Source organism: Chelonia mydas, chromosome 7 (assembly GCF_015237465.2).
Source record: "Chelonia mydas isolate rCheMyd1 chromosome 7, rCheMyd1.pri.v2, whole genome shotgun sequence".
In the NCBI taxonomy this organism is placed as follows: Eukaryota; Metazoa; Chordata; order Testudines; family Cheloniidae; genus Chelonia; species Chelonia mydas.
The window spans coordinates 95,507,255-95,531,634 of record NC_057853.1 but is presented as its reverse complement, the minus strand read 5'-3'; the positions used below and the strand labels follow the sequence as shown (position 1 = coordinate 95,531,634).

The 24,380-nt window shown below is 39.0% G+C and overlaps 1 protein-coding gene across 7 annotated transcripts in view; it reads left to right on the top strand.

Annotated features, from left to right (window-relative positions):
• The window catches only part of INPP5A (inositol polyphosphate-5-phosphatase A), a 408,827-nt gene that overhangs the window by 136,739 nt on the left and 247,708 nt on the right, over positions 1 to 24,380 (top strand). For 6 of the 7 annotated variants that reach the window (XM_027819502.3, XM_037905636.2, XM_043552493.1 and 3 more), the window contains exons 3-4: positions 13,715 to 13,815; positions 19,512 to 19,599. In XM_027819502.3, the coding sequence (XP_027675303.1) occupies positions 13,715 to 13,815; positions 19,512 to 19,599 (189 nt within the window). Of the gene's footprint in view, positions 1 to 13,714; positions 13,816 to 19,511; positions 19,600 to 23,426; positions 23,550 to 24,380 lie in introns of those variants that run through there. The other variant, XM_037905639.1, reaches the window with a different exon arrangement.

The window sequence follows — 24,380 nt, the reverse complement described above, 5'->3', positions numbered from 1 at the left end:
GCAATGAATTATACATTCTGTTCCCCAGAAATAAGCCATTACAATATATTGAACAACAGAATGATTGCCAGAATTCCTTATTATATTTGCAGTCCTTCACCTTACTTAGCAAGAGTGGGAAAATAGCCTTGTCAAAGAGGTGAGACGCCCTCTTGTAGACTACTACTTTTTGGCAAAAAAACAAGTGTGGAAATACATATAAAAAAACTTCTAGGAGCCAATTGAAATTGTAATGGTTTAAATGCTTTAAGACTATCTGTGAAAAATAGGTAATATTATGTAAAATAAATTATACGCATTTTAAAATGTTTAAGGCTGCAGTAAAACTAATTACTATTTTTTCTTATTAAAAAAGAATCTCAATTTTGAGGGGCAACTGTATTGTGTATGTTACACATCGTAATACAATTAAAGGCCCATATTTGTTTATTGTATAATACATATTTTGTATATATGTGTTGTGTACAGTGAGATAATACATGATGTCAGAGAAAGGTACAAAGGTTTTTGAGATTTCCCAAATAACTTGCTTAGGGCACTAGACAGTTATTGGGAGACTCAGGTTCAAGTCCCTGCTCTGCCACAGACCCCCTGTGTGATCTTGTGCAAATCAGTTAGCCTCTCTGTGCCTTAATTTCCCATTGGTAAAATGGGGATAAAAGATTTTTCTATCTGGGAGGTTGTGAGAGTTAATACACTAATAATAGTGAAGTTCTCAGCTACTATGGTAATAAAGGACATAAAAGTGACACTTCTGTCTTTAACATGAAATGCATATCACCACAATATACGTGTAGGTTGAAGTACACTCACCATTGTATAAAAAAAAAAAAAATCACTGATGAATTTTGTCAATGACTACTTTCAGCCATGATTATGAGGATGATTGTGAGAAGCGTGGAGGGATGTGAATTAAGAGTATTTCAGAATGCCAAGAGTTACTGAGGTAGAATTTAAGATTGTTTAGAACATAAGAATACACGAAAGGCCATACTGGGTCAGACCAAAGCTCCATCTAGCTCGGTATCCTGTCTGCCCACAGTGGCCGGTGGAAGCTGCTTCAGAAGGATTGAACAGAGCAGGAAATCATCAAGTGATCCATCCCCTGTCGCCCATTCCCTGCTTCTGGCAAACAGAGGCTAGGGACATCATTCTGCTTGTTGTGAAATTTGGTACCATTTTGTGCAGCAGAGTACACGGGGTTCTGCATGGAAGGTAACCAACTACTAGACTACCCCCCCGCCCCATTGTAGGGGGCTGACAGCTGAGGCCCTGAAGTTGCAGAGGTCACAAAAAAATCACGGAATCTGTGACAGACTTGTTGCCTTAACTGGGAACACAAGTTCTATAAAAGGGTAAAGTAGAAAGCTTGTTTACAAAAATAAAGAAGTGTGTGTGTGTGTGGTGGGGGTGAGTGGAGGGGGGGGGACACACCTACTTTGTGGCTGTTTTCTAGCTGGAAGAAGTTAGAAAAACAGGAAGAAGGTATGAATAATGGGTTTCCCCCACTTTCTCACACTTTTTCCTTCCCTAACCCTCCATTTTCCAACTGGGGGAAACAGTGGCAGGAGGTTGTTTTAGTTTTTGTTTTGTCTGAGAAAAAGTAGTGTGTCAAATACCAAAACTGAATGGGAAAACTAAAATTATTTGGTTTCCAAAAACTGAAACAAAACACACATCAAAATGAAGTATTTTAACAATGCTGAAATTTTCCAATCAAAATTTGTGAAAATTGGCATCCTCTTACAGAAAATTTTACAACTTTTTATGCAAAGAATTTTGACCAGCACTAATAATTTATAAAAAGATTTGTATGATAGAACATTATGCTCAACTACGCCTATTTCAGAAACTGGGGTCCTGATTCTGAACTCATTTACACCACCTTTACACCCTAAATTTCCCTTGATTTCAGTGAAGATATTCCTGGTGTGCACCAGTCTGAGTTCAGAATAGGCCTTTGAGATGTCTTTTGCTAAAATACTAAGCTATTAACAATACAGGTATAGGGATTATTGGGCCATCTATATCGTTAAATGGCCTTTAGCCTTAACTTCTATGAATTTTAAACCCTGAAATGTTCATTATTCATTATAATGAAGAAATTGTTCATATATTATAATGGGAAAACTAATAAAAGGTAATGAAGCAGAGTCAATGTGCTCCTAGCTGAGATTTATAGGTTAACTTGGAAGGAATTTTAGTAAATAATACTTTTTCTGCCAACTCTCTTCTATACTATACACTCATACTATACTGTTCACTCATTAAAAGATGTAACATATTTTAGGTATTAAGCTTCATATTTGCTATCATTTTAATCCCTCGAAGATCAGATTATGAACTGGAAGAATGTTTCCCATGCCTAAGTGGGGTGAATGTCAGACAGCAAATGCTAATACTTAGTACATTATAGAGCATGCAACATTTCACTAATGTCATTGTGATCGATTCAAAAGATTGCTCTTTTACTCATTCTTCCTGCATGTTAGGGGTTACATGTCAAACATGATGCAGGTCTCTAGAACACATTTAAAACATCTTATCTTACTTGTATTTTTACTAGCTTATTAATGCTTATTAGCTAGATAATTAAAGGGAGGTTATAATGAAGAAAACATTTATATCAATTAAAAAATTTTAAATGGCTTTTTTTACTCTGTGTTTATTATCAATTTAGCAATAATCAGTTGCTAAATATGTTTCTTTTCATTGTAAGACATATGTGTTTGCTTTACAAGATAAAGTAGTTGTAATTGTTTTCTAATTATGGTAATTTCATACAGCTATCTAAATGGATAAGATCAGTATCTGTTATCTAAAATTCATTTGAAACAATACATGAGACAATGTGATACAGACTAACACGGCTGCCGCTCTGAAACATGAGACGTGTTGCTAGAGATCACAAATGAGTTCTATTATGAATGTGGGATTTTATTTACAAGCTTGCTTTATTTGGTTAAAAATGTATCTCCAAGCTATTGAAGATAAATAACAGAAATATCCAAAACACAGTTCCAGGTAGTAGTGGGGGACTTTAACTACCCAGATGTCTCTTGGAAAAGTAATATGGCAAAACACAAAATTTCCAGTTGTTTTTTGGAGTGTGTTGGGGACAACTTTTTGTTTCAGAAAGTGGAGGAATTAAGCAGGGGAACAGCCATTTTAGTCTTCATTCTGAGCAACAGAGAGGAATTGTTAGTGAATCTGAAGATGGAAGGTAATTTGAGTGAAATTAACCAGGAAATGTAGATTTCATGATTCTAAGGAAATGAAGGAGTGAGAGTAGCAGAATAAGGACTATGACTTCAGAAAAGCAGACTTTACCAAACTCTGAGAACTGGTAGGTAAATCTAAAGGAAAAAGGAGTTCAGGAGAGTTGGCAATTTCTCAAGGAGACAGTATTAAAGGCACAATTACCAACTATCCTGATGTAAAGGATAGATAGGAAGAATAGTAAGAGGCCAATATGGCTCCATTATGAACTCTAATACAGTACGGTATCCTGAAAATAAAAAAAAAGAATCATATAGAAAGTGGAAACATGGACAAATTCCTAAAGAGTACACAAGAATAGCACAAGCATGCAGAAACAAAATCAGAAAGTCTAAGGCACAAAATGAGTTATATCTAGGAAGAGACATAAAAAGCAACAAGAGGAGGTTCTTTAAATACATTAGGAGGAAAAGAAAGTTGTTGGTCTTCTACTAAGCAGAAAAGGAAAGCTAAAAACAGATGACATCAAGAAGGCTGAGGTGTTAATGCCCATTTTGCTTCAACCTTCACCAAAGAGGTTAATAGTGACCACATACTCAACATAATTAATATTAACAAGGGGAAGGAGTGCAAGCCAAAATAGGGAAAGGAAAGGTAAAAGAATGTTTAGATAAGTTAGATATATTCAAGTCAGCAAGGTTTGATGGAATTCATCCTAGGATACTTAAGGAGCTAGCTGAAGCAATCTTGGAACCATTAGCAATTATCTTTGAGAACTCCTGGAGAATAGGTGAGGTCCCAGAAGACTGAGAAGGGCAAACATAGTACCTATTTTTAAAAATGGGAACAAAGAGGACCCGGAAAATTATAGATCAGTCTGCCTAACTTTGATACCTGGAAATATATTGGAACAAATCATTAAACAATCAATTTGTAAGCATCTGAAGAATAATAGGGTTATAAGGAATAGCCAGCATGGATTTGTCAAAAATAAATCATGCTGAACCAACCCAATTTCCTTCTACTGGCCTTGTAGATGTGGGAAGCAGTACACATGATGCATCTTAATTTTAGTAATGCTTTTGACACAGCCCCACTTGACAGTTTCGTAAACAAACTAGGAAAATGTGGTCTAGATGAAATTACTATAAGGTGGGTGCACAACTGGTTGAAAGACAATACTCAGTGGGTCGCTGTCAGACTGGGAAGGTGTTTCTAGGGGGTCCTGCAGGGGTCAGTCTGGGGTCAGGTATTATTCAGTATTTTCATTAATGACTTTGATAAAGTGAAGAGTATGCTCCTAAAATTTGTGGATGACTCCAAGTCAGCAATGTGATGTCGTTGCAAAAAAGGATAATATGATTCTGGGCTGTATTAACAGGAGTGTTGTATGTAAGACACTGGGGGTAATTATCCCACTGTACTTGTAGGGTTGCCAACTTTATACTCACAAAAAACTGAACACCCTTGCTCGGCCGCCTGTCCTGCCCCTCTTCCGAGGCCCCGCCCTCTGCTCACTCCATCCCTACTCCCTCTGTTGCTCGCTCTCATCACCTTCCTCACTCACTTGCTCATTTTCACGGGGCTGGCTCCGGGGGTGGGATGCGGGAGGAGGTGAGAGCTCCAGCTGGGGGTGCAAACTCTGGGGTGGGGCTGGGACCGAGGGGTTCGGAGGATGGGAGCGGGATCAGGGCTGGGGCAGGGGGTTGGGGCATGGGAGGGGGTCAGGGGTACAGGCTATGGGTGGTGCTTACCTCAAGCAGCTCCTGGAACCAGCGGCATGTCCCCACTCCGGCTTCTTTGTCGAGGCCCGGCCAGGTGGATCTATGCACTGCCCTGTCCGCAGGCGCTGTCCCCGCAGCTCCCATTCGCTGGGAACCACAGCTAATGGGAGCTGCGAAGCTAGTGCTTGGGGTGGGGTCAGTGCGTGGAGCCAAGGCAGGCCAGGAGCCTGACTTAGCCCCGTCGCGCCGCTGAGCAGACTTTTAATGGCCCAGTCAGCAGTGATGACCGGAGCCGCCAGGGTCCCTTTTCGATTGGGTGTTCCGGTCCAAAACTGGACACCTGGCAACCCGATGTACTTGGCATTGGTGAGGCTTCGGCTGGAATGCTGTGACCAGTTCTGGGCCCACACTTTAGGAAAGATGTGGACAAACTGAAGAGACTCCAGAGGACAGCCACAAAAATGATGGAAGAATTAGAAACCCTAACCTGTGAGGAAATGTTGAAAAAAACTGGGCATGTTAGTCTTGAAAAAAAAAATGAAAGGGGAATGTGATAACACTATTCAAAATATGGTTAAAGGCTGTTATAAAAGAGGACCATAATCAATTGCTCACAATGTCCACGGAAGGTAGAAGAAGTAGTAATGGGCTTAAACTGCAGCAAGGGAGATTTAGGTTAGATATTAGGAAAAACTTTCTATCTATAAGGTAGTTAAGCTCTAGAATAGACTTCCAAGGGAGGCTGAGGAATCCTCCTCATTGGAGGTTTTTAAGAACTGGTTGGACAAACACCTGTCAGGGATTGTCTAGGTTCACGAGGTCTCTTCCACCCCTACATCTCTTTGCTTCTATAAAAAGTTGGATCTGGGTTCAGATTCTGAACGTACCCCTTACAAAGTTCACATGTCTTTTTGCCTGGGGTTTTTTTTAGGCTCATCTCTACTTCAAAATCTCATTACGATTGAGAGAGAACTGAGTGATCTATAGCATTTATTAATATGATCTTTTTAATGCATACAGTTAACTCACTAATGCCAATTTGTGGTCTAAATAAACTGTAGTGAGGTCTATCTAAAACATCATGTATGGGAGAGAACATTTGTTATTCCCTTTATGTTTCACCCTCCTTTGCTGTGTTAATTCTAATTTAGATTGGAACTAATTTTATTTTATATTCCTGTGGCGGCCTATTAATAACATGCAGTATTAGTGTGTGGAAGCTGTTGTGTTTTAAAACTGCTAGCACTACTTAGTTTTGTGCTTTAAGCATTGCTGAGCCCACCGGCTCCACTAATATCTGCTCTGCTCTTACTGTTGGTTTGACTGATATTGGCTGTTCCTTTAATGGGTTGACTGCCATAGATAGACAATGAATGGATCTTGACCTGCTGCTCATGGCTTGAGGGCAGATTAAAATACTGTCACTAATGATATCACTTGGAAGTGACATACTGTTTGTTGCTGATAAAAATCTGCTTATTGATTAACTCATTAGTATCTGACTGGCACTTTTCTGTAACGAATTATTTTAAAAGAGATGATAATGCCACCTTTCCCAGAATGACTGACTTATTCAGCTGGAGAGCTGATTCACTGCTCTACATTTTGTACTGGAATTCAATTCATGCTATTGAGCTATATTGGTACAGTGGAAAGCAGTATACGGAAAGTTGGTTGGGACTTCAATTTCTCTCTTGTCTATGGACAAGCTATTGTATTTTAAATTCAGTTTAAATTTAGGGCATCGCCTCTGATCCTGATTTGTGGCAAGGAAACTTAGTTGTCACAATCAGAAATAAAGGCTTTTGTTTTTCTGTCTTCAGATCAAGTGGCAGTGTGTGTCTTCATAGATACGTATTTTTCCTTGTACTCTGGTAAAGGAAGAAACAGATTTTAAGACTTACAATAAAATAAAGCTAGTCAAGGTTTATTTACATAACTGGAAGTGTAACTGCAACTGTTTATATTCTGTCCCTTGTGAAATCAGATTCGTAGGATTTCAGCAACAGGAGTAAGTGTGAAAAAAAGAAAACCTATATATTATGTGATCCTTCTTCATTGTGATCTGTTGAAATTAGACATTTTAACAGTAGCCTTATCCATCCCCTGGACATTTCTACTGCCCTTCACCACCTGTGTAGGACAAGAGCCTCTCTCTCTCTCTTCTAAGAGAGTGGACTATGAAAACTGCCAAGTCTCACTGTGAATCAGCAGCATTAGAGCAGCAGGGAGCATGGAGTCCCAGGTAGAGAGCCTCCAGCTCCCTGGTGTCCAGGATGCAGAGAGGACTATTAATTTATTCACTCTGACTTTTAGTAAGATAGTATGCTTTATGAAGCCAAGTCATTCTCTTGCTGTGTGTTTATACAACACCTAACAAAATGGCCTCCACACTTACTGGGACCTTTGGATGCTACTGAAATAGAAATAATAAATAATGTGTATTCAGAATTCTAAATATGCTATGTAGCCAGTCTGCGTGCACCAGAGCATGTAAAATAACTTTATATTATGACTCTTTTTCTAAAAAACTTAAATGTAACTCTGGTTTTTTTAGATTTGTCCATCTTAAATTATTTCACAAAAGACAGACCATAAATGCAGGTTGTGTGGACAGATTTTAACGTGTACCCCAAAACACCAAGTCCAGAGTGCTCTCCATCACAAAAACCTTTTATTCTTCAATAGACAATGTTTTAGTAGCACTGGATATGTTCAGTTTGAACAAAGACCATAAAGACAAAAAAATATAAGCCATGTTATTAGTGAGTGTTTATCTAAAACGAGTAAATTTCCAGGTGCTGCATATTTGATTTGGTGCAGGAACTTTATTGCTTTATCTAATTCAAATATTAATGAAGCATTACATTTTCTGTGCTATTTTTAAAAATGTAGTGTATTAAACAGTATACCTAATGTACAAAATAATGAAAAACAGCAATACTAAATCTCTGAATACTTTTTATTTAAGCTAAATAACTATGGCTGTTAAGAATAGCAGAATTATTTTTGCTCTCGACTAGGGTTGCCAGGCATCCGGTTTTCAACCGGAATGCCCAGTAAAAAAGGGACTCTGCTCCGGACACTTTTTTATAAACTGTTTCTGTGCTGGGATTTTAATTGTCAATATTCTGCTTATCCAAATGTGTGGGTTATCACTAAATTTGAGAAAGATCAGACGGTGGACTTTGTAGAATAAACCATCTACAGAGACATCAGCTTGGTAGGTGCGAATCCTTAAAAGCTCAACGCCATGTCCAAGAACTTAATTTTACATCAAATTCATGGCAATGGCTAATTTAAGAGTCATATATCTTTTTTAAAACTAAATTTAGTTTAGTGCTAAATGCTAACTTAATTGCAGTTTGTAGTGTGATTGCCAGCAAAAGAGCTGCAGGGAAGAACACATATAATTGCAATGTAGGCAGAGGACATTTATAGTCAGAAGCTTAGTGTTTTTTGTTTGTCATGTGCTATGTAATTTTATTTCTAAACATAGTGTGATTTTAAAAACATGTGATGAGGTGCATGCACTCTACTCTTCTGATAGTTTTGCTTAAGTAAATCATGTAAGTTTAGACATTTGTTTGCTGTAAAATTATTGTAGTTCATTTGCAGAAATTATGTTTCTGTGATCCCTTTATGCTCTTTGCTCCCTAAAATCTGGAAGGAGCAGGGCACCTCTTCTATATAGGAAACAAGTAGGAACAGCCTCTTCCAGACTGCGAGCCTTCCATACACAAAATCAGTTTACAAGGCAAGAAAGAAATTAAAATCTTTCTTTTAATTTCACCTCTCTTTATCTTTCAGTATGATTTATCACTTATCACTTGCAATGGTGTAATTTAGGAGCAACTTTGCTGAAGTCAGTGAGATAAAACTGGTGTAAAAACAGAATCAGGCCATATAACTTCTTTCAAAATACCCATTTTTTGTGGGATTTAAAAAAGCATTTAGGTGCCTAAGTCCTATTGACTTGCAATGGGACTTTGCTCATTGGAAAATGCTAACATTTATAGATTGGAGCAGTATACGTTTTTCTAACACACATTTGAAGTCCACTCCATAACTACTCATTTTTCACTTATGCATACTACTGTCCTGTACAAAAGTGTTTTAACATGGGATTAAAGTATAGAAACCATTTAAAGAAAAACATGTTACATCAGTGCAATGCCCTACATACAGTTTAGTATAAGGGTGTTTGACTAGTTACAAGAAATTCTGCTCAGGATTATTGCAGATTCAACCAGATCACTTTCAAGGTGACTATGCTGATGAGAAAGAGACTGGTGATGTTTGCATTTTAGTCATAAGTTATAGTATAGTGCTTTTGAACCAAGGCCATTTTTTAACAATCTTTTTCTCTTTTCTCCATTTCATTGCTATGTGAATTAATGAAATAATTTAGAAGGAAACCATAGTTATATTAGTGAGATACTATTCTCCTTTAAAGAATCAGGTTTCCATTCACTTAGGACAGTGGTCCCCGAACTTTTTACCTGGCGCTCCCCCTTATCTCTGTCCACACCTCCCCTCCCTGTGAAGCTGCGGCTGGGAGCAGGGCCGTGTCTCCGGAGTGGGGGGACGCAGGCGAGGTAAGGGGGCAAAGGGTTGCGGTGAAGCCTCGGCGGCCAGCTGGGGCCCTGGGCATGGGGCCGGCGGCTGGAGCCTTGGGTTCCGGGTGTGGGGCCAGCAGCCGGAGCCGAGGCCAGGAGCGGAGCTGGGTGGAACTCCTTCTCCACCCCCTGTGGGTCCCAGCCATGCCCCCCCCAACATTCCTCCGTGCACCCCACAGTTTGGGGACCTCTTACTTAGTAACTGACCTAGAATAGCATATTTGCTGCTCAAAAGATCAATTCTACCTATAAGTTTTTAGGTGCAGGAACGGAGTGATAGATAATTGAAATCTGAGGCACTAATCTAAAGCAGTTGGTATTCTGTTACTGAAATTTAACTTTTACTCTCCTGGGTTCCCCACCTGTGTGAAAGCATATGTGGTTAACAAATGAAGACCCAAAATCTGTAGTTCTGCTTTAAGTGTGGAGTTTGCACATTTTCTCCCTTGGGGTTGGCAGGCTGGGTAGGCAGGGGTGGGTATTACAGAAGGACAGAAAGTGGGCGAGAATTTGGGGGCCATTACAGCCCCAAAAATTTAAACTTCAGGCAGCTGAACAGTCAAGTTTTGTGAGTAGAGAACATGGTCCTCTAATTCACCATTTGTTTCTGGACTTTTTATTAGGTAGAATAATGCACAAAATGATTAATGGAGAAGGCAGTAGACTGGAGAAGAAATTGTGTTTAAGTGAAGGGGGGGCTCTGAAATTTTGTTCTTAGACATGCCAAATAAATGTTCTGGCCCAGATCTTAGAAATATAGGACTGGAAGGGACCTCGATAGGTCATCTAGTCCAGTCCCCTGAAATCCTGGCAGGACTAAGTATTATGTAGACCATCCCTGAAAGGTGTTTGTCTAACTTGTTCTTCTGTCATACCTGCATCCAAATCTATACGTGGAGGCTTGGTGGAAGGAGGGTCAGCTGTGTCCGCATTGCAGTGTCCTCTCTACCCCATACCGTATAGAGGGGCCTTCATGATCCAGGGATGCAGATTGGGCAACTTGAGGGACGTAGTGGGTTGGGTGGGAGTGTGGCTGAGGAGGACACACAGTTCCCCTTCTTTCTAGCCATATAGATTCTCTGAAAAAGAAATTACAGTCTGAGGCGGTAGTCTCTCTTCCATCATGCCAGAGGCCAGAGCTGATGTGAAAGTTTATAGCCACTGCATTGATGGCCCTCTGGCCTCAGACAGATCTCTGTGAACTGGGAAGCTATCAAATTTCGCAGCAAGTCCCATAGTCTTTTCCACAGGAGCCAGATCCTACCTTCTCTGATGTAACAATAAAGGGAGGAGCTCTGTGAGGGTATCTTTGCAGAGATTTCCCTTTTATTCCCTTCTCCCAAGTTATGCACCTGGGCAGGGTGGTCTGGACCGTATTAGAACCCTGTAGTTTTGTATATTTTAACTTTACTAAAATATTTTTACTCAAAACAGGTTAAAATATTAAATTAAAAATATTGGTTTAACTTTTGGGAGTTAGACAGTTATAAAATAATCAATTTCATTGCCTGCTTTTGCAGGAACTGCAGTATCGTCTTACAAATGTGATAGAAATATGTTTTTTGTTCAGTGTCATTGTTGGTACTGTGTATTGTGCTAAACACAATGTTACTTGCACGGTATAGCTGACAAAAATGACTCAATTAATAGTGTGGCCTTAACCATTCAGTTCACAAATCCTAATCGTTTTGCACTCTGCTGGACAAGGAGGTCAGACCTCTGGTTACCAATTTAGAGTAATGCAATTTTGTCAAGATTACAGATCACCATTAAGTTGCTAAACCACTGGTTATTTCTGATAGCTAATCTATATTCACCAGGAAATTCCAATAATATACAGTGAAAGAATGGCTGCTGAAAATAAAAAAGATGTGTTTTAAAGTCTCAGTGCTTCTAGATAACTTGTGAATGCTACTGAGTTCCTTTATTCCAGATTAGTGTATGTGGTACTTAGGGCTGGAGAATTAGAACATAAGAACGGCCATACTGGATCAGACCAAAGGTCCATCTAGCCCAGTATCCTGTTTTCCAACAGTGGCCAATGCCAGGTGCCCCAGAGGGAATGAACAGAACAGGTAATCATCAAGTGATCCATCCCCTGTTGCCCATTCTCAGCTTCTGGCAGAGGCTAGGGACGCTATCCCTGTCCATGCTGGCTAATAGCCATTGGTGGACCTCACCTCCATAAATTTATCTAGTTCTTTTTTGAACCCTGTTATAGCTATTAACATAACCTGTGCCTAGGCTAGTTAGAGATTTCCCCCCAGTAGTTCTGCCAGCAGTCAATTGACAGTGGCATGCCCCCTCACGGGAATTCCATGAGGCATTGTATCTCAGGTACAGGAAGAATGTGGCCAACGTACCTACCTTCCAACAGAGTATAGTATCCCACATCTTGGAGTGCTTGGGTGGGAGGTGCAGAAAAGAATGAGCGGAACCATAGTAAGGTTATTTGCTGTGCCTCTGCCAACTCCTGCAGTTGTCAAAAACACCTTATGATGAAAGTGGTGTAAGACTGAGCCAGGTTAGGAGGCATATATGTCCTCTGACTATTTCCCCGAGGGAGATAGTCAACTGTTGTGATTAGCCATGTCATGGTCAGGTCTGAAGCCTGAAGGAGCTTTTGTGTGTCACACATTGCTGAAGTTGGTCTGCCACCATCTTCACAAAAGTCTTTTATAGGATAGTAAGTTCTGAATCTGGATGAATTCACCGTTATTAGTCTTTCTCAGCAAAAATACTTTGTGTTTAGTATGTTTTCCAAAGCCTTTTGTCTTTCAGTATTGGCTAATAACCTATTGCATTTCTAGCATCGGATTTTTTTTTAAAGCTAATAGAGTATAAAAAACCTCAGACCAACAAGAAAGCACATATTTTGTTAATTTTCTTTTTGCAGTTCAGTACTGTGAGCACTTGTTCCCTCTTGAATTTTTTTATTTAAACTCCTTTGCTCCTATTTTTTTCTTCAGCTTGGTTGAAAAATAGAAACGCCTATGGATATAGAGATAAAATCTTCCCATTTCTCCCAGTTTTGCCAAATCCATGCATTCAGAAATCAAAACTCAAGCCCCAAATTGCAATGAGATCAGCTTAATCATGATGTTTTTAAAATAAATTATTGGACTTTAAAAAAATATTACATGTCTTCTGGTTTTTGAGCCTTCTGAGAGAAAAGTGTGATTGTTTCAGGTTCAAAGTCCAATCTTAAATGTGTCTGCAAAAATGCAGATTTCCATGTCTGCTCTGTACACATTGCTTAATTTTTAAATGAATGCTGACAATGTGCAAAGCTAACTGGTGCTCACTGAGGGTAGGTTAGTATGTGCTGTCGGCAATTATATTGGTCAGTTAGAAGCTACTCATGTTCTATAGCGATTGGGGCCATATAAGCACCTAACTAGACAGACCTATATTGAAAATACCTGCTGTGCTGCAGCTAGGTGGATGAGACGATGCATATGCTTGTATGTCTGGGGACAAGGGCTACAAAATTGTATTTTCTGGAAAGTAAATATTAACTTAAAAAGTCTTTTTGAAATTTAAAGTCAGTACAGTAGAACCTCAGAGTTATGAACACCTCAGGAATGGAGGCTGTTCGTAACTCTGAAATGTTTGTAACTCTGAACAAAACGTAATGGTGGTTCTTTTAAAAGTTTACAGCTGAACAGTCATTTAACACAGCTTTGAAACTTTACAATGCGGAAGAAGAATGATGCTTTTAACCATCTTAATTTAAATGAAATAGGCACAGAAACAGATTCCTTACCTTGCAAAATCTTTTTTTAACTTTCCCTTTTTTAAAGCAGTTTACATTTAACCCAGTACTGTACAGTATTCACTTTTTTTTTTGTCTTTGCTCTCTCATTGCATATTTCCTGTTCCAATGAGGTGTGTGGTTGATTGGTCAGTTCGTAACTCTGAGGTTCTATTGTATCTTGTATTCTGAAGCTAGTAAAGTTATACATTTACAAAGATCATTTCCAATATTTTGATAATTCTGCCAGTTGTTTGGTTTTGTATCTAACAGGCATTAGCTGAAAGAAATCCTATTAATTAAACATTACATATTTAGTCTTACTTCATATATGCCATATTTTAATAGTTGTGGATATACCTTTGCTAATATTTGTAACTTATGTTCATTTATTTCAGATTGTACATACACACAAGCCACACTTTATGGCTTTACACTGTCAAGAGTTTGGTGGAAAAAACTATGAAGCTTCCATGTCTCATGTGGACAAGTTCGTTAAGTAAGTAACTGGAAAGGTGCATTTCTATCCTAGTACATGATTTCTGCTTGGAAGTGTAACAAATATTAATGGATAACATCTTATCCTGTAAGATACTGAGTGTCCTTAACTCCCATTGACTTAATTTCATAGAATTGGGCAATAGTCTTGTGAAGGTATGCTAATTTGTTGTAATACCGCTACAAGTCTGTAGTGAAGTCTGGCACAAATTTAAGGCTTCATTTTCAGTTCAGGTTTCAGAGTAGCAGCCGTGTTAGTCTATATCCTCAAAAAGAAAAGGAGAACTTGTGGCACCTTAGAAACTAACAAATTTATTTGAGCATAAGCTTTCGAGAGCTACAGCTCACTTCATCGGATGCATTCAGTGGAAAATACAGTGGGGAGATTTATATACACAGAGAACATGAAACAATGGGTGTTACCGTACACACTGTTAATTCAATTAATTTAATTTGCAAACTGGATACAATTAATTTAAGCTTGAATAAAGACTGGGAGTGGATGGGTTATTACACAAAGTAAAACTATTTCCCCATGTTTATTCCTCCCCCCTGCCCCCCCCCCCCCCAGCCATTCCTCAGACGTTCTTATCAACTGCTGGAAATGGCCCACTTGATTATCAGTCCAAAAGGTCCACCACCCCCCACCCCCGCGCTCTCCTGCTGGTAATAGCTCACCTTAAGTGATCACTCTCGTTATAGTGTGTATAGTGACACCCATTGTTTCATGTTCTCTGTGTATATAAATCTCCCCACTGTATTTTCCACTGAATGCATCCGATGAAGTGAGCTGTAGCTCACAAAAGCTTATGCTCAAATAAATTTGTTAGTCTCTAAGGTGCCACAAGTCCTCCTTTTTTTTTTTTTTTTTTTTTTTTCCAGTTCAGAGTCTCTGCACTCATTACTGCATATTTAGATGTGGCATATGTTTTTTTCAGAAGCACAATACTATTGTTTTTTGAGGTATGTGCTGATGACCTCTGTGTATCTGATATTAAAATCTGGACCTTGGATCATTTGTTTTCATGCAGCAATTTCAAGTTTGCTTAATATATTTTCGCTTCTCAGTTAACAAAAATGATATTTAATTCTGTTGAAGGTAATTGGCCTTTAACATGAGGCATGGTCTGCACTTAAAAGTTAGGTCGACATAGCTAAATGGATCAAGGTGTGAAAAATCCACACTCCTGATCAATGTAGCTCTGCTGACCTGACTCCCATCACATAGGCAGCTATGTCAATGGAAAAATGTTTGTCGATGTGACTGCCACTATTTGGGTAGATGATGTAGCTACACTGATGGGAAAACTTCTTCTATCGGTGTAGGCTGCGTCTACGCTATGGGGTTATGCCAACATAGCTACGACAATGTAATATGTAGTATAAACATACACTTAGGTAAATAGATACTGTTACCTCAGTATTAACAGAATTACCTGCATGTACTATAAGGGGAATACGTAAGGACTATTTCAGATGGTAAGATAGGTGTAACAGAGTGGTCTGCCCTTTTAAGGACCAGAGGCTTGGGGCCAGCCAGCTCTGTTCATTAATCAGATGCAGCTGAGGGGGAAACAGGTGTTCCTTATGAAGAGCAGGGCTGTCATCAAGATGGGGGAAGCAAGAGCAGCAGGGAAGTCCCTGGGAGAGGCTGCCAGAGTCTGCTGGGGCACAGGAGGCCGTGGGAACCTGCCGGGGCCTCAAGAGAGAAAGCCCTGGAGGCAGTGCTTGGCTGAAAGAGCAAGGAAGAATGTTTCCAGAACCCGGGAAATAGAGACAAAGAACTTGCAGAAGGGGTGTCCAGGAAAGGGTGTCCATTGTTTTAGTATGGACATAGTGAGACCATTGTTGAAGGTGATCATGGAAAAGGAGCCTTGGTAGTGGCAGAAGATCCTCTATTTATGACTTCAAGTCTGATGGACATTGTCGGGTTTGGACTCTGAGGATGTTTTATTTGGACTTGGAAGCCTTGTGTGTGTTTTAATGAACATGGAAAAAGGTGTTATTGAAATAGGGAGTTTGAAGTCCTTATCAAGAACGCGAGGAAGAATATTGCAATGCTGAGTCTTGCCACCAGGGAGTACTACAAGACAGGATGTCATGTGACAGTAAGTTTATTTAGTTATCTTCAGCCATTGGCAAGCTCTAATAATTAAACAATTCTATCTTTTGAGAAACTGTTTTCAGAATGCTAACTGCTAATGTATTTTCTTATGCTGCTACTTCGTAGTTGAAATCCAAACTCCTTGTGATAAAAGGTTGAGTCACAGCTGGTAGCATGGAAACCTGATATGAAGGAAATAGAAGGTGAGATAGAGGAAGTGTAAAAGGAAGAAAAATTTAAGCACAAATAATTATTTTTAAAAAACCCAATATAAGTACTGCAGGTTGAAAAGTTAAGATATTCAATTTGCTGAGCAATTGAGATGTCATTTTGTTCTTTCATACTGTCTTCAATCTAATATGTTAGGAAGAAACATTAATCATAACAAGTATTAGCTCCAAAATACATACCTAGACTGAGGTAGAATCTCAAGCCAATAAACAATGCTGACTCTTAACCTTCAGCAGTTGCTATTGTTACATTTCCTTTAGAATTTTCCCTATTAGATAATATACTATGAGAAGACAGTATGAATATATTGGGATTTTAAAATACAGGCCTGGAAATCAAGTAACTGAGTCTACTCTCCCAACTCAAAAATAAATATAAAGGTATTTTGGTCAGGGCTTTTTCTGGGCTAAATGATTGTAGGAATGTAACAGTATTGATGCCAGTGTCACCTGAGGGGATTAAAGACAACATACACTAGTAATAAGGTTAACTTTTGTTATTTTTATCCTCTTTGACATTTAATTTTGTATGTAATGATATAGTGCACCAGAAGATGAGATGAACTGACAAAAGAATTTCAGAAGCCTGATACTTTGGATGCACTGAGTCAAGGATGAGTACTGCAGTACTACTGTCCTTTGGCTAAGCTTTTAATTCTCTAAATGTATAGAATTCAGATACTTGAGATCTTGCATATTTGAGTAATTTAACTGAGTAGCTTTGTCTGCAATTTTGATTTTTCTGTTTTGATTGTTAACGCAGTTTTGAATGGTGACTTTTCAACCTGATGAAACTGTTATTTTTATTAAAGGGAAGAGGTGCAACATCTAATTTAATGTTGAAACATTTTTCATTTAAATAAAGACAATAAATGCCACTGTTAATGAAATGTAGCCATAGTGAGTTCTTTTCAGAAAGTAAATTATGTCCTGAAACCTCCTTGTTCTCAAATATTTGATTTGCTAATAAACCTTAATTGACATTACTGATGTAAATATTCAAGTTATATCAACATCAGATTTTCAGTTACTCCTCCAACGCCTTCAGTACTTTGAAATAATGTGAGGGTCCTATTCCATGGAAAGTAGTCACACAGTGCCCTCTGCTGATTTTATTCATCAGTAGTTGACTTAGTGGACCTTTTTATTTTAAGTAAAAAAAAGATAGCCATTAAGTAGTCCTTTCATTTATAAAACTGAATTAATTTGCTGCATAATTTTGTGTAACTGTTCTGTTGTTCTTACTTTTTTATAGTGGGGCCAATTTTATGCTTCAGTGGATTTGAAATAAAAATTATAATTTGGAATGAGCAACTTTTATATTGTAAATCATCAAAATGCAAAATTATTACTATGGATTTCCAGGGCTGAACATTTTCCTTCCCCCATCCCCTGCAAAAAATAGTTTAATCTTAGGTCAGAGTAGATCCCATGCATTGTTATGGGTTAAAGAATATAGATCCCATTCTAGGCTATAGGACAGGATTAAAAAAACACAAAAGAGGGAGGGAGAGACCTTCTGTCCCAATCTTAATCTCAGTCATGCTTCAATAGCATGTATCCTCCTGATTGTCAAGGAGGGCAAGGGGCTATCCATCCTATCACTGTTTGTATGTATGACTCCCTCATTCTGACTACTGTCTGAGGTAAGCAGGAGGGTGGGGTAAGGTTGATATTTGGATCACCTGGCTCTTGCTTGCTGACACAATGCTTTTGGGCTCAGGCCCTTTGAAATTTGTGCTAGTCTGACTGTCATTTAGTCAGTCGAAAGAATGTTCCCTGACATAGCTTCCAAAAGTCTTCTCCCGCAAACAAGGTAGATGGGCAAAGTCATATGTGCCATTGCTAATAAATAAGGTTAAGATTTTGTCACAGTTATTTTTCAGTAAAAGTCACGGACAGGTAATGGGCAATAAACAAGAATTCACAGATGCCTGATCCCCACTGCTGGGGGCTGACAGCCCGAGCCCTGCCGCCCGGTAGATGGGGCTGATAGTCCAAGCCCTGAAGTCCCAGAGGTCATGAAAAATAATGGAATTCTGACCTCCAAGGCAGACTTGTAGCCTTCCTAATAAATAGGGGGAGTAGCTTCTTCAGCTGTGGAGCTCCCATGGGACAGCAATTGCAAAGACTCATTAGCTGGGTCCAAGTTCCTCCAACTGCTAAAAAAAAAGGCAGCTTCTTCAAACTTTCATTTTTTTGTTGTTCTCATGCACTCCTGCCTTAAAAACCTCGTGCAGGAGCACCTTAACAGCACCACTTTAAGGGCTGCCAGGTTTTGTTCAACTTGTGCTTGACATTTTTTGACAGAGAGCAATAAGAACTGAGCAGGTGTCGGGGGAAATAAAACCTATTCCCTTTGTACCTTAGACACAAAGGAGTTTGGCCAGGTAGGGACAGAAGGGAATGTTGAGTGGGAACTGAACTCTGTTGAAAACCTGCCCAATAGTGCAGCTATCTGTCCGCCAAGTGAGCCAATATCAAAACTGTTTGGAACATCTTCACTTCTCTTTGGGTTTCCCAAACCTGGAGAGTAGCCTGCCACCGATGTTAGAGCAGCCAGCCTTTGAAGCCAATCATTCTACAATCAGGTGAGCTGGCCAGCAAGGTTTACAGACTGTCTTCCAGAAATTGGGAACCTGGAGCTCAGATTTTAAAGCCTGCTAGGCTGGCTCACCCAATTTTTAAGAAATTTTGATATGTTGAAAGTTTGTGGTTTTTCTAAGACCTTCATATAATATAGATGGCACTTTGCAATACCATAGCTCTTCAGGTTTCAGAGTGGTAGCTGTGTTAGTCTGTATCAGCAAAAAGAACGAGGAGTACTTGTGGCACCTTAGAGACTAACAAATTTATTAGGGCATTATTATTATTATTATTTATTATTCAGTAGCCTATGTGGAATATATTGGTTGATCTCAGTCCAGTCCTTAGTAGACAGGTGGCTATATTACAAAACCATCAGTTGTCAGAAACTGGCTCCCTTGTTAACACTTTCAGCGGAAAATCCAAGGACTGAATGGACGTGCAGACTGAAATACCCTCTCTTATTGGTGCTCCCTTCAGGTTAGAGTTAAGCAGTATTGGCAAAGCAGTCTGAGGAAGATTGAACTGCAGCTGTTTGCACTGTAACTGTTCTGTGGGTATATGGAGAACTTCAGTCTCCAGGGCTGTCAGTGTGACACATTTCATCAACACTTACGTTCACTTAAAATGTCTTTTAAAAATGAGAAATAATATGAACTAGGCCACACTTTCTTTGGTGGGTGTTAGGGACATGTTGAATATAGTGGATGAAGGTGAAGAGATACAACAGATTTGCATATGCCTTCATACTGACAGTCTTTCATTTATGTCTTTCAGAGAATTGTTATCAAGTGATGCAATGAAAGACTATAACAGAGCCCGGGTTTACCTGGATGAGAACTACAAGTCACAGGAACATTTTACGGTAAATTTCCTTCTTCCATGAGATTAGTTTAATACTCAATTCATTTATGTTTGATCTTGAAATTGTTTTATCCTAACTGATGTAAGGATTGGCATTAGCATCCTCTGTGATGGTGGGGATTACATCTTTTCTAAATGTACTGAATGTGGATAGGGATGTTCAAGTTGATTTGTTTAGAGGAAATGTATCTGTAAAAATGTTAGTAGAATGTCAGAGTTCATGAAAGGCGAGTTTCTGTGTTTTTTTGTGCTGGTCATTGGTAGATCATTATACCTCCATTCAAGGAAATGTCACCAGGCTACATTTTGGGATGGTGCCACACTTGCAGTTTTATTAACTGAAAAGAGATTGGCAAACATTGGAAACTTTGTTATGGATCTTGAGTCTGATTCATATAACTGTGAAGGGAAAAATCAGTGTACAAACAAACTTACCCACGTATCAGTGTAACATTTAGGTAAATGTGAAAATGAAACACGGGCATAGGAAAATTCACCTTTTTATCTATAGCGGAAGAGACCATTTGGTGACAGTAAACAATTTATACAATAAACAAACTACAGCTACCATTTTATTGCATGCCTTCCCAGTACAGCAGTACTCCCAATACACTATTCAGCCCCACTGTACCTGCTTCCCTGACTCTGACTGGACCCCTCCCTCCATGCAAGTAGCCTATTTTCATCCATCATAGCCCATCCTATATTGACTTATCTTTTTTTCTACATTGTTTCTCCAGGGTCCAGTCAAGGCAATCCTCTTCTTTCTTCTCAGGGTCACTAGCATTAATCCAAAATGTGTTGTTAAAGCAAATTTTGTACTGATAATTTTGCTTTCCTTTGCTGCTGTTGCTGGCATGTTGTGCTCTCCTTTATGCTTCTCTGTCAGCAGTTGGTCAGTCCACCGTCCCTTGTACTCCTCAAAGCAATCTGATAGCATATTCAATGAGCTTATGTAGTCGAGTGACTTAACTGCTAACACACAGAACTATCCAGCTGTATAGTTTGTTCTTCTCCAATTCTTCATATTGTCAGTCAATCAGAGGGTCCATAATATGACATTGTGATATGACCTGCAGCATTGTAGAGGTTGCTTAACATTGTTGGTACATCTGCACTGGTTACTCTGGCTTCTCCGCTTGACTATTCTGCTGCAGAAGGTAGCTGGCCCATTTGGCCATAGCAATAAACTATGAGGCGTCTTCACATCTTCCCCCATTCTTCTGTGAGTCCTAATTGCAGTGTCCCAGCATAATCCAAATGGCTCTCAACAAGTTAGCACTATACAATATCAATAAAAGCACATGTTAAATGTATTCAGATCTGGCTAAATGACAGATCTCAAAAACTAGTTTATCAAGTGAGAATTTCTAGAAGAGATTCTTACAGGTCTGTTCTGGCCTGGCACTATTTTATACTTTTATCAATGATTAGGAAGTAAATATAAAATCACTGCTGATAAAAATTTGTGGATCACACAAAAACTGGTTTAATGGCAAATAATGATGAGGACAAGGCAGTCATACAGAGCAATCCGGATCTCTTGGTAAGCTGGTCTCATTTAAACAAATTGTGCAAATGCAAATTTATACATCTAGGAACAAAGAGTGCAGGCCATACCTATATAATGGGGGGAGGGGGAATGTAGCCTTGAAAGCAGTGACTCTAAAGGATTTAGGGGTTATAGAACATGAGCAATGCTGTGGCGAATAGGGCTACTGTGATCCTTGGATAAATATAAACGGGAGAGTAGTAGGACTACAGCAGTTCTGGTGCCCACATTTTAAAAAGGTTATTTAAAAATCTGAGAGGGTGCAGAGAAGAGCCACAAAAATGAGTTGAGCGCTGGAAACAATGTGTTACAGTGAGAGAAGTAAGGCGCTCAGCCTGTTTGGTTTATCAAAAAGATCAAGAGATTACTTGATTACTTCCTTCAGTGAGGGCAATTAACCATTAGAACAACGACCAAGGGCAGTTGTGAATTTTCCATTTCTTGAAGTCTTGAGATCGAGTGGATGCTTTTCTGGACGATATTGTTTATTCAAACACAAGTTATTGGGCTTAATAATGGAGTAGCTGAATTAAATTCTGTGGCCTGTGTAACGCAGGAGGTCAGACTAGATGATCATAATGGTCTCTTCTGGCCTTAAATCTGAATCCTTGAATAAACTTTAACTTACAGCGGTGGCTTAAGGTCCCTTAGGAGCTTAATTCACATGTGGAACTGGTCACAGTGGAGTGTTGCTTTGCCATGCTCCCTTTCCACCTTTTCTCCTCTCCCTGCTCTCATACACCTTCTCAATCCCCTGTGTGCCAGGAGCTAAGGTATGACACAAGAGGCAGCATAGTGGGTGGAGTCACCTCTGCCAGCTTTACTGCAACAAACATTCCCCTTAGACTGGAATTTCCCAGTGCAAATATCCAACAACTTTAAGTTCAGTTTGCATCACTTAAGTGTAAATGGCAGAAAGTGACTTGGTGGATAGGAGAAACCAGTCTAAAATGCGTAGTGAAAAACTGTGAAGTTCAACCCTATGTAAATATGATGTGAATTTTATATGGATGTGACCTATGCTTGTGGTGTTAGTTTTAGACAAAGGATTAGGGAAGAACTTGTGTGATTCCTTTCCATTGTATGTAGTCTTAAGAGACTGAACCAAATAAAAAAAAACAAAGCTACCACCTGCCCTTACTACACAACAACCTAAAAGCCCAGAAAAGCATGCACGAGAGAGAGGGATTCATCTTCATCGTAGGCTTTTTTTTTATCTTGTCACTTGTTATAGATCACGTACTGGCACTTTGTATCAAGGAATCTTGTATATAATTTCAAAGACTACTATCACAAATTAAAGATACATTTTTAGTCGTCGTGATTTGAACTGATAAGAGACTTGAGTCCTGAGCTTTTAGTCTTTGAGCTCATGCACTTTCTGCACTAGATGGATTTTCAAAAGGGATTTTAACTACTAAGTTGTGTCCATTTAGGGTAAAGTTTTATTCTTATCTTCAGTGTGGCTTGGTACTTTCAGGATGTTATTCATCTCCCCAATTCCTCATTAGTTTTGTTTCTGGTTGCAAAGGTCTTTAACTTGTGTCTTTTTTTTCCATTCCTTCTAAGGCATGGAGTTGGCAACAAATGTAATCCCTAATAATTGTGTGTGTGTGTATAATATGCTTGTATTATATATCTATATATAGATATATCTGTAACTTTTTATTTTTTTAAGAAAGTAGAAGTTCATCATATATGTTGTGAAAATTCTATTTTCTTTAGAACTACAAAAGCCCAAGTATTCACAATGTTGCTAACTTATACCTCTGTTATTCTAATATCCCTTTTCCTTCAGTATTGGCAGTTGTAGCCTCTGTGGGACTTTCCTTGGCTTGGTTTTTGCAGAGCTAATCCTGATTTTGCTGCCCACAATTGCACAGCTTGGCTGCCTCGGAGCGCTGATTCAAGGCTTTGTCAAAACTCCTTTGGGTAACATGGATCCTCAAAATACACCTCCCTCTTTGAAATTATAAGGAATGTTGCTAATTGGATATATTTCATTAACACTATTTAGAGAGTATAGTGCACTGACAGTGATATTCAAGGAGCTTTTGTGGACTTCTTGGTAGATAGGATTCTGCAATAATTCACTGTATGGTAAACAATCAAAATAGTCCATCTCAAACCCAGACAATCTAAGATTAGTGATTGTGCCATCCGCAGTTGTGTATGGTGAGGTTTTTGGTTTAAAGACACTTCCCTGCAGTAGCTGTCAGTACCCAGCTTGTGAATTCAGATAAAACCTTAATACATTTAAAAATAATTCTCTACAGCTGCACTGGTTAGCCTGAAGGAATTTGATGAACACCTCTACTGCTTCTGCAGCGGACAACTGGACTCTTACCTCCTGTTGGCTTTTGCAGCAAGCATCCCTCAGAATAAGAAAAAGGTCAAAGGTGAGAGATATCATTTGGCAATGGTCACTTGTCTAGATGCAGGGAATTGTTGTGCAGCTTTTCAAACCCTGCTACGATTGAGCCTGCAGCTAAAATTTCCTCATACGACTCTACAAAAACAAAAAAATCAGCCCTATCAGATTTCAAAATGAACAGTTATATAACATTTTTTTAAATGATGTGAAGATTAATTGCTTGGCACAAGGTAGGACAGCAGCTACTACATTAGGGCTCATGCATGTCAGCTTTGGGAATATGACCGTGTTAGAGTTAAGAGCTCCCAGCAGTTATGAATGAAGCTTGTGGGTGACAACCATTGAAAGAGTAAAGGTTGTTTCCAAGAAGTTTCACTAGCTGAACAGTCTGCATCAGTATTAGTTCAGTTGTGACTGGAAACAAGGATGGCCAAACTGGTTTGAACAAGAACTGACTCACACCTTAGCCTACAAGCCTAACTCAGGATTTTTCTGGCAGTTCAAAATACCAGTAATTTTTTAAAAATTTTGCTCTTAGTAAATCATCATTACACAATCATACAACTGTAGACAATTTTACATATCCTTTGGCTAATACTAAACAATACAATCTAGATATCAGTCCCAGTCTCTGCCAGGAGAGTTTGTATAAGGCCTTTATAGGGAGGGTGATATATGGACGCTGAGAAAAGGTAAGAGGCAAGGCCATAGAAATACCTATAAATAAATAAGGTGAGTCTTATAATTTTTATTGAATTTCCTGTTCTTAGTGTTTAAATTCTCTGCTATAACTTTAACTGCAATCAGTGTAGTTTTTTTGTAAAGTCAATAAATTATCAGTCTTCACTCTCACAGA